Source organism: Sinocyclocheilus rhinocerous, unplaced genomic scaffold (assembly GCF_001515625.1).
Source record: "Sinocyclocheilus rhinocerous isolate Xijiao unplaced genomic scaffold, SAMN03320098_v1.1 scaffold794, whole genome shotgun sequence".
Lineage (NCBI taxonomy): Eukaryota > Metazoa > Chordata > Actinopteri > Cypriniformes > Cyprinidae > Sinocyclocheilus > Sinocyclocheilus rhinocerous.
In genome coordinates, this window is record NW_015627894.1 from 10,521 (window position 1) to 21,701 (window position 11,181).

Here is an 11,181-nt window from a genome sequence, read left to right on the forward strand (position 1 = left end):
TACAATAAAAGCTTTCAGATCCCACTGGTCAGTGAGGAACACATGACAAGAGCAGCAGCTTACAGAATCACACAAGCATCATAAAACAGTATGATTCTTTCATAAAACAGTTTACATTTGAAGTCGAAAAGGCTACAAAGTATAAGGCTACTATAAATTATATTATTCATATAACAAGCAAAAAAAAATCAGATATATTGAGTACCAATCTTTATTTTGTAGGTATTTATGTCCTGGGGCATGAATAGAGCTTCGAAAGCCAGCGCATATAAAGAAAACACTGTTGCCGACACAGTGAACCCTGTATACTGAGTCTGATCCTGGATCACTTAAATGTCTTCTGAATTTTAACAGTCCACAGACACACATTATGCAGCTCCAGCTGCAATTAACTCACATAATCTCAACAGATGAATACTAAATGTGTGACAAAAATTGATTGTGTGATAAAAATGGTTTAAAAAATTAAATCGGTGAAACTGGCTAAATTGGAATGTCAAACGCACCATTGTCTCCTGTGCTTGAGAAATGACACCGGCGAACATTAGGAGCCTTCAGCGATAGGGTTCTGACTTCTCTTGTTGAGGTACTCAAGAACAAAGACCTGCAGGATCTTGTTGAGGTTGCTGATGGAGGTTCGATCCAGGTTCTCCTCGTTGTCGTCAAAGGTGTGCCACACCGCAGGAAAAGGAGTCGAAATAAGATGAAGAATCCGGACCCCTAGGAGTGCAGAGAAATACATACATAAGGCCTAAATGCTTTTTATATGAAAAATCCTGATTACTGAGGGAAAATTAATCATATGGAGATTCCTAAAAAAATATTACATTCTCAATTCAAGACATTTGTAGGGTCATGCAGAGACGACTGAACAGGAAATGTGTGATAGCGCCTTAACAGTTCAATAAAGAAAATATCAATACTGAGTAACTTATATTTTACACATAATATTACTTTTAATAATAAATAAATATGAGTTTATTTTTGCTTCCCTTGTAAAAAAAACAAGTGTTCTTAAAGGGATAGTTCACCCAAAAATGCAAATTCTGTCATTAATTACTCACCCTCATGTCGTTCCAAACCCGTAAGACTTTCGTTCATCTTCGGAACACAATTTAAGATATTTTTGATGAAATGTGAGAGCTCTCAGACCCTGCATAGACAGCAACGCAACTGTAATGTTCCCAGGTCCAGAAACGTAGTAAGGACATCGGTAAAACAGTCCATGTGACATCAGTGGCTCAACTTCAGTTTTGCGAAGCTACGAGAATACTTTTTGAGCGCAAAGAAAACAAAAATAACATCATTTATTCAACAATTCTTCTCCCCCGAGTTACGTCTTCCGCCATTTTAGAGTATCACAACACATACGCACGCTTTCCCCTAAGCGTAAACAACGCTGATTTCGTCGATTACGCTCTTGGGTACTCTCCAAAATGGCGGAAGACGTAATTTGGGGGAGAAGAATTGTTAAATAAATTATGTTATTTTTGTTTTCTTTGCGCTCAAAAAGTATTCTCATAGCTTTGCAAAACTGAAGTTGAGCCACTGATGTCACATGGACTGTTTTACCGATGTCCTTACTACGTTTCTGGACCTGGGAATGAGCCACTGATGTCACATGGACTGTTTTACCGATGTCCTTACTACGTTTCTGTCTGGGAACATTTCCGTTGTATTGCTGTCTATGCAGGGTCTGAGAGCTCTCACATTTCATCAAAAATATCTTAATTCGTGTTCCGAAGATAAACGAAGGTCTTACAGGTTTGGAACAACATGAGGGTGAGTAATTAATGACAGAATTTTCATTTTGGGGTGAACTAACCCTTTAATTATAATGAATATATACACTTGTGGTGTACTTCAACCTTAAAAAATGGCAAATTAAAATTTTTACTTTAATGTATATTTTAAAACATTATGGTTTAATAATCTTTTGTCATGCTTCAAAGAAATACACTTATTTTGATATGCTGACTAACACACTTAAGCATAAATGTCTAAACATAATATATGTATAGTACTGTCAATTTTTATCCATTGAATGCGTCTTTCTTTCTTTCTTCATATTTTTGAATGGTAGTGTATCATAATTTCCACAAACATTTGACCTGTAGTGTTTTGTCATCCATAACAAAACTAAATTTCTTTGGAGGTAAGAAAGAGAAACCAGAAGGGATAAAAAAAAAAAAAGATGTGACACAGGGAAATAGAGCGGAAAAATACTAGCCAATATTTTGTAGTCTTGAAAGCCATCGGGTCGTACTGGAGAACTGATTACCGAAGCGAGGATTTGGACCTCCAATCAAGTCCAGTAGAACAAACAAATCCTGGTGAGAAATTGAATGAATGAAGGACTTCAACCAGTTTTGTTGTTTGTCAATGTTTGCTTGCATTCATGTTCTTTAGCCTTACATTTACTATTCCCTCTCAGGAAAAAAAGGTACAAAAGCTGTCACTGTGGCAGTACCCTTTCAAAAGTTACTGTACTAATATGTACATTTCAGGTACTAGTATGTACCTTTAAAATACCAATATGCACAATTTTGGTGTAAACAAGGTACAAAAGTGTACCCCTTGAAAAGGTACCACCCCAGTGACAGCTTTTGTACCTTTTCCTGAGAGTGTACATGATTGTCCATTTGCATATACAAGATAATTCAGGACTATATTCTATATTCAAATTCTATAGTCATGGTGAATGGTGCATTTGCATCTAAAATATATCTGCTGATACCGCAGCAGGAAGATAGCTGTGTAAGAGAAATCTTTCTTCAGTGAAAAGAAAAATCTTATGAGGAAGTACAGATGTAATCTGAGAGCTACAGCAGAAGGAAAGCCTGTCAGTGAATAACAAATTAAATATTAGTGTGGTCCATACACAAAGTTCCAGAAATCTTATAACACTGCGCATAAGTCATATGGGCCACTTTAACAGTACCTGGGACAGACGATATATCAAAATATATAATTTTGGTTTTCAAGGAAGAAAGTGAGCATATAGATTTGGAACGACATAAGAATGAGTCAGTGAATAAGAATAGAATAAATGAATAATAACAGGTAAAATAATTCTAACAATAAGTAGGATACAGTGAGTGATTTTTAGATTAGTCTGGCTGTATGTCAACTATATTTATGTATTAATCCTTGTTTGTGAGAGAACTGTACAATGCCGTCGAGCTGGCTGGTGTTGGTGGCTTCCGGTGGATGTGCTGTTGTCGCCATTTTGTGGGCTAAATGACGGGAGCCGTACAGAGAGTCTTCAGAGGTCCACTGGTAAAGTGCCTCCTCTCCATCAAAGAAGAGGAGCTGAAGTGACACGTCTGACCCAGAATCCTGTGAGAAGGAGCAAACACACATGCTGCCATCTACCTGTGACACTACAGAATACAGCATAACCATGATTGGCACAAATTAAAGTTCAGCTACCAACTGGAAAAGAGAGATTGGTAATGGCACACTCTAAAAAATGCTGGGTTAAATACAACCCAGTGCTGGGTAAAATAGGGACAAACCCAGCAATTGGGTTGTATTTAACCCATCATTTTTTAGAGTGTACAAGATAATTATTAACAAAACAACAATTTAGTACAATAAAGCTTTCAACTGTTTTCTCCCTTTCCTGATCATCATCTCTGATAACTCTTAACTACCGGCATTTCAACGGTAGCTCGCCTGATTATGCCGAAGCTAATTTATTTGCAACTTCTGTTTTAGGAAGAACAATTTAGAAAACTGACCACTTTACATGAACACAGAACATGACAGAAAAAAAAGAAAAGAAATAAAGTGGTTAGGGATTTAAAAAATCACCTCAACCTAGCAACCCCCACTGACATTATGTCTTCACAACAGTTTTAATATAGATTTGATCTCATTAACAACCGAGGCTCATTACAAAAATGCGCCTGTGGTGACATTTCTTTACATGACACTTTAAAGCATAATGTTAATGCTCGGTCACAAATATTATGCACCGCCTACAATAAACCCAACTCTAAACCTAAATATTGTTAACAATGTAATGTAAATGTAAGATAAAAATGCATTTGATGAAGCAACCGTGCTATTTTAGCTTGCTTTGAGGTTTTTTATCGTGACTCATGGGACTCATGCTCCACATCGCTGTACCAGGTGAGCTACCAAGCAAGCTTACTATATGTCAGAGAAGCCATATGGAGCTGGTTATGTAATGTAAATGTTAAAATTTATCATTGAATCTGATTAGACCGTTAGCATCTCGCTCAAAAATGACCAAAGAGTTTCGATATTTTTCCTATTTAAAACTTGACTCTTCTGTAGTTACATCGTGTACTAAGACCGACGGAAAATGAAAAGTTGCGATTTTCTAGGCCTCTCATTCCGGCGTAATAATCAAGGAACTTTGCTGCCGTACCATGGGTGCAGCAGGTGCAATGATATTACGCAGCACCTGAAAATAGGCTAACTTCCGTCAACATAACCAACTACACAAACTTAGTGCCGGTCATGTTGGAAGTTACATAGCTGGGGACTATTTTCAGGCGCTGCATAATATCATTGCGAACGGTCTAATCAGATTCAATGATCTATGCTAAGCTACAGCTAAAAGTGCTACCGCCAGACCCGGAGATCGGCTGAATGGATTCGAAAACGGTAAAACTCAACTGTTTAACTCTAGGGGAGTTGGAAAATGAGCCTATTTTCAAAAATAGTAGCGTGTTCCTTTAAATGCATCGAAGTCATTAAAGTCTTTATTTGTTAATAATCTGCCCCTGTAATCATAATTTATATGTAATAAAAGTTGTTAACGTTTTACTGCTACCAGTGTTCAACTGCAAATAGGTTTTGCAAAAGTGTAGGTAGAGGCATGTTTTTCCAATTAGCCTATATTTCTCCTTAATCTACTCTACTCATAATCTCTTTAATTTCATGTACCATGTTAAAACACAATGCTCATGGTTATGTCTGTAGTGGCAGTGCTTTAACAGGGAATATATTTCTAAAACTTTCCCAAGAAACGTTTTACTGTGAAAAAAGTTGCACAGCTAAAGTAAAGCACATCTGCTAAAAATATTAAAACTAAAACCAAATATATGAAATTATATGTTCCTGTGTACATTGCCATACCTTCAGGGTCTTTAGTTCGTCATCTTGGGCTCTTGCCAGTTCCAAAATCATAGAGCAGGGAACAGCAGAATCCGTTGCTCCAAGAAACTCACGGCCGTCCCACTGTGGAGGGTAGTATTTGGAGTCAAAGTGGCAGGCCAGAACCAACTGACGTTTGGCCTCAGGGTTGAGAGTTGCAATTATGTTGGTAAAGGGAAGATGGCCGTAAGGCGTATGAGCATAGAAGGCATCCTCTGTCACTTCCCATCCCGCTTTCATCGAGCCGAGGGTTGATTTAATATGCTAAAGAGAGAGAAACTCAGACACCGAACACTCTGTCACATTTAACACTTGCTTTCATACACAAACACACACTGACCTGCTGAACGTGTTGGCTTCCAGTTGAACCAGGATAGCGCACAACAAGCATGGGCTTCAGGTCTTTCTGCCACATCCGGTCCAGATCGGTACGAGATACAACACTGCTCAGTTCACTGGAGCTCAGTGTGGTTGCTTCATGTTTCAGCTGAAGTGAAAAGGAATAAAAACCTTTATTCATTCATTTATTCCACAGTGGTGTATTCATACTTTTGTGTCACAAGTCTTGAGTCCTAGTTAACATGCTCCTGGGGCCATGACTAGACCAAGACCATGTCCATGTCCATATTTTCATAGTCTTGGTCTTGTCATGGACTCGGGAGCATGAGGACTCAACCTTCTTCTAGTCTCTGTCTTGACTTGGACGCAACTGAGCTGGTCTCCACTACAACACTGCTTTGTGTATGTTTGTTTACATTTACTGTATTTTATAATCCCTTTCTTTTAGTTCTTAGTAATTGTTAGTCTCTTTGATTGCCATAAGTAATCAAATTGAAAAAAGCATTCAACTTAAATTGATTAAACTGAGCTCAATCCAAATGAAATTCTGATCGAATTGAAGAGTTGTGTAGAAATAATCATATGAATAGGAACAAAAATGAGGGGATATTTACACATCACTGTTTTTAACTAAAAACAGAACACTTCAGCATCCCTGTTGAAAAAAACAGCATATGCTAGTTAGGTATGTTTTGACGCTGGGATGCTGGTTTAAGCTGGTCCTTTGCTGGTTTATGCTGGTCCTTTGTTGGTTTAAACTGGTCCTTTGCTGGTTTAAGTTGGTCCTTTGCTGGTTTATGCTGGTCATTTGCTGATTTATGCTGGTCCTTTTGCTGGTTTATGCTGGTCATGTGCTGGCAAAGGACCAGCATAAACCAGCAAAAGGACCAGCATAAACCAGCAAAGGACCAGTTTAAACCAGCAAAGGACAAGCATAAACCAGCAAAGGACCAGCTTAAACCAGCATCCCAGCGTCAAAACATAACTAACCAGCATATGCTGTTTTTTTCTACAGGGATTTTGGCCATTCTTTTACAAGACAACAGCATTTTGGGGGCCTGAAAACACAAACTTTTGAAAATGGGCTCGAAAGTGCAAGTTTTTGAACAGGATACCATTATTTTAGAACCCGTCTCCATGTAAACTACAAAAATGCAATGATAATCGTGTAAACATACCCTTAGTATGAAAACTTTGAATCTTCTCAGCTGGATTCAAAAATACTTTGCCCACATGTTCTATGCCTTAATGCATGTTTACCAGAGTCTTTTTATAATAAGATCTCTGTTTAGATACAGTTTACATCTTACAAATGTGCATTGGTTTATGTCTTATTAACTTGTCAGTAGAGCAGACTGAATATTTACTAAATATCTGCAAAAAAAAAAAAAGCTTTTCTGACATATTTAAGATATTACCTGACAGTTATGTAACTAAGGTAAATGAAAATGTGAATCGGATTGCAATGTTTAGGGTTCATGTAAATAGAGATTTCTGAATCTGAAACTGGATTACATTCATTCGTATTGACAAAAATTAGTGCATGTAAACATGCCTACTGTTGTTACAAATTTCAGCACAGCTCTGATTTGCCTGTAGGTAATCGCAGTTATGATTGTGTGCATGATGGTTAGTCTGATATTGCTTTAAAGGGAGAGTTCACCCAAAAATGAAAATTCTGTCATTCTGTCATCAGCTGACACAGAATAACATACGCTGTTTACGTTCAGTGGATATTCTCCAAAATGGCACCAGGGTGACGCGGAGGAGACCAATTTTTGAATAAAGTCGTTATTTTTGTTTACGTTGCTTACAAAAAGTATTCTTATAGCTTGCTACGTTTCTGGACCTTGATCATGGTAATTACATTGCTGTCTATTGGAGGGTCAGAGAGCTGTCAGAATTCATCAAAAATATCTTAAATTGTGTTCCGAAGATGAGCAGAGGTTTTACGGGTTTAGAACGACATGAGGGTGAGTAATTAATGACAGAATTTTCATTTTTGGGTGAACTAACCCTTTAATATTGCTTTAAGAAACCAGTTGTTTTGTGCATTTTTGCTTTGCCAAAATAGGTCCAGAGCAGAATAAACCATTGCACCCCTGAGCAACACAGAGTAGTGGTGTGTCATTCTTGAATGAATTAGTGTTCCGAAAAAATCGACTGAGTGAATCATTCAATGACTCATTCACATATTCACTTGCCACCACCTAATGGCTTAACTATGTAAAATCCCCTCTACTAATTCACAGACTGCAGCCTTATGTCTCACACAGGACGAGAGGATTAAGTAAGTAAAGTAATTCATAGACTGTAGATATATAATTAGTGCACTTATCACTCTTGTAACATTGCTCTGACAATCAAATTTGACATAAACATCAACATTTGGGCAGCCAGTCGGCGCCAATAGCCTCATGATTAGTGTGTCGATGTGCAACTGCGCTCATAGCGACCTGAGTTCGATTCGTCTCAAGGTCCTTTGCCGATCCCGCTCCCCTCTCTCCACCCAGTGTTTTCCTGTTATCTCTCTACTGTCCTATCTAAATAAAAAAGCATTTGGGCAGCAATTCACTTATATGGACTGATTGATTATTTTATTTTAGAGATTGATTATTTTACTAATAAATCTTTGTCTGTGTTCATCTTAAAGGGGTCATATGATGCTGCTAAAAAGAACATTATTTTGTGTATTTGGTGTAATGAAATGTGTGAAGGTCATATACATCTGGAACGGTATATATGTTGAGGGAATGAGAGAATTTTAATTTTTTGGGGCTGACTACCCCTTTAAGATGGCTAAGACATCTTTAATGAAATTGATTTGTGATGTTCTTTACTCATAATGAATCATAGCGAAAAGTCTGCTCTTATTCCATTTACAAAGCTGAAGAAAATACCTGACTTGCAATACATGCAATTCTAATTCAGTGACTCCTATTACAGTCAGACAAACATGATGATGATTATACTCTTGCTTAATGGTAATGTTGCAACCAAACTACAGTCTTGTTTGAATGAGAAATTATACACTGCATATGTCTAGAGGATAATTATGTGTTCAAACTACACGGCAACAGAAGGTTCTGAAATGAGAGGGAAACACAGCTGGAGGATATTCAGAGAGGATGTCTGAAAAGTCTGAAAAGCTTTTGATTTTCTTTTCTTTCATGAATAACAATTTCAAGATGGATAGAAGACAGCTAATCAAACTACTTCTGCTTTAAACATGACATTGATCTTCTGAAGACAATTAGTTTTTTTGTATGTTTGGTCTCAAAGTTCAATTCTTGTGCTGTGATTATTGATTCTGCTTGTGTTGTTTAAGCCACTTAATGACTGTGGCTTGATATGAACAACACAGAAGAGAAGCCCTCTGACAGAGAAGATTAGATATATTTTATACATTGTAATAATATGATCTGAAACAATATTTACTTTTTGTTTGTGTGTTTTTTATTTATTTATTTATATTCATGTCACGTTGAAGACAACAGTCAAAAGTAAACATGGTGGTGAAAAATAAAATGATAAAAGATTCTATTCCACAGTGTGACTTGTAAGATTGCTGTATACATTTAATAATCTACAGTCTGTTCAAAATATAACTTGTCATTTTCAGTTTTCTGACAACATGCTTAAAATCTGTTTTAGTACAACAGTAGCATCATACAAACATGGATAAGACATTTCCCCAAAATGCAGATCTTAAGAACAGAACAAAGGGAATTAATTCTAAAGAGAGACAATCTATAAATATTAAGATCTCCTACTAGTGGATCAATGACAGGGATCCTGCTCCCATAGCAACTAGACAATGGGAGACAGACTGAGCATCATGAATGAAGCCTACTTTCCTCAGTCCGTTTAAGTGATCACTGTCACGCATCAATTGAAAAATTTAAACAACAACAAAAAAGAGGACATATAATAAGTAATGAATGAATGCATTAATAAAAAAAAGAAAGAATTCAAATTATTATATTTGTATTAGGTTATGCATTAAAAATAGACAATACATTTTAAGGCAGACACACTCTCTTTCATGAGAAGCATAATAAAATATGTTGAATTCACGACCCCTAAAAATAAATAATAATAAACACAACATTGCTCAGAAGCTAGTAGTCTATGCCACTTCTCTTAAAAAGCAAGGGCTTTAAAAGATGCAAAACAAAGCATCAGCTGTGTAAAGGTTTTTACCTTTTCCTCCTGCCACGGAACAGTGTCGCAGCTCGTCAGTGCCGCTAGGATGCCAATCAAAGCCAGCAGACCCGTGGTCCAGCGTCGTGCAGCCATCTCCTCCTCCGTTCTGTCCGCACGACTGTCTCCCAGACTCCTGCCAACTCGGATCACGTGAGAGAACGATTTACAAGTCCTACTATGGCGACGGCCTGACTCATGAATATTAACAACATTCCGTGACGCTCTGACAAATGATTTGCTGAAAGACAGGCATTGCTAAGTGACTCATGAATATTAACCAGTTGACAAGACTGGGCGCTCAAGGAAAGTTATCAAGCAACGTCAGCAGGGCTTTATTAATATTCATGACTAACCACTTCGACTCGGCACAAAGAGCCAGCTGTTTGCCAGCAAGAGGGTTCTTTCTTCGCCTCACTTTCCTGTCCTTAAATAAACAACTAATTTATATAATACTGAGTTGCTTTCTGTGTACTAATGGGTACCATTAATATTCAAAGTAAAAAGTAAAAATAATAATAATAATTAAAAAGAAAAATACATAAACATTTATAAGACCATAACTGGTAGATTTCTAGATACGGCTTAAAGTGCCAGTAAAAGCAAAAATGGAATTCGAATCTGTTTATTTGATAAATTAATTAATACTAATATTAATGTTTTCTTATTTTAACTTTATAGTCATAACTGCATTTTTAAAAGAATGTTAGTATGTTAGTATCTTTTTTTTGTCACCCATAATCGATGTATACAACACTAACTGTAGGGGACAGTTCATTTGAAGCCAAATATACAGGGTTAAAAGAGCAATTATCTCAGTGACTCATTGACTTATTCAACTGTCTGCAGCCATCGCGTTACAAATCGAGATCCTTAATGTTTCAGAATGTTGCATAATTTTAATATTCAATATATTTTTTTTCAAAATAAACGTAATGACATCGAATGAGTGGGTTCTACAATCAAAATAGGTGCGTTCGACTTCATGCGGCGCCGCGCAAACCGATCGGCGGCTGACTTGAAGCAGTGCATGTCGGTTAGAAATTTAGTCCGACTTGAACCGGCGCCGACCAGTAAAAAAGCTTTTAATGTTCTAAAAACACAGATTTATGAGCAGTATTGGATTTGAAGATGTTAGAAACACACGTCATTGTTGCCATGTGGTGAATTTGGCCAATTGTGAAACAGCTGTGTCGTCATCAGCGATCCTGCAATCGATATTTAATTGGTTCGCCAGATGTTTGCTTGGGTCAGATTCTATGTGATATTTTATTCCTAATAATATATTTAATAGGGTAGGTGGCCTTTCTTTTTTGATGAAATGCAATTACTCCACTGGTAAATTACCTATTAAACTGGCTAGATTTCATCAACAAGCTTTGTTAGCCTGGAAACTGGTTTACAACCACAACTTTTCCCCCCACAAAACCATTTTATGGAATAATTTGGATATTAAAATTAGAAATAGATCAGTCTTTTTTGATAAATGGTTTAATAAAAACATAATTT

The 11,181-nt window shown here is 36.9% G+C and overlaps 1 protein-coding gene across 1 annotated transcript; it reads right to left on the bottom strand.

Moving 5' to 3' along the window:
* Positions 1-544: 544 nt before the first annotated feature.
* On the bottom strand, positions 545-9,827 carry LOC107736977 (glutaminyl-peptide cyclotransferase-like). Its single transcript, XM_016548366.1, has 6 exons — positions 9,673-9,827; positions 5,471-5,617; positions 5,113-5,394; positions 3,172-3,339; positions 2,231-2,330; positions 545-720 (listed from the first exon to the last, which is right to left on the bottom strand). The coding sequence occupies exons 1-6, from the start codon at positions 9,766-9,768 to the stop codon at positions 545-547; spliced, it is 969 nt and encodes a 322-aa protein (XP_016403852.1). The 5' UTR covers positions 9,769-9,827.
* Between the last annotated feature and the right edge of the window lie 1,354 nt (positions 9,828-11,181).

What these genes read in the sequence shown, in the direction of transcription:
- LOC107736977 (XM_016548366.1), bottom strand. Translation starts at nt 9,768, where the DNA reads ATGGCTGCACGACGCTGGACCACGGGTCTGCTGGCTTTGATTGGCATC. An exon ending in ACGAACTAAAGACCCTGAAG is followed by an intron (nt 3,340 to 5,112) that starts GTATGGCAATGT and finishes TCCTTCTCACAG; the next exon opens with GATTCTGGGTCAGACGTGTC. An exon ending in CCAGCCAGCTCGACGGCATT is followed by an intron (nt 2,331 to 3,171) that starts GTACAGTTCTCT and finishes ATTTCTCACCAG; the next exon opens with GATTTGTTTGTTCTACTGGA.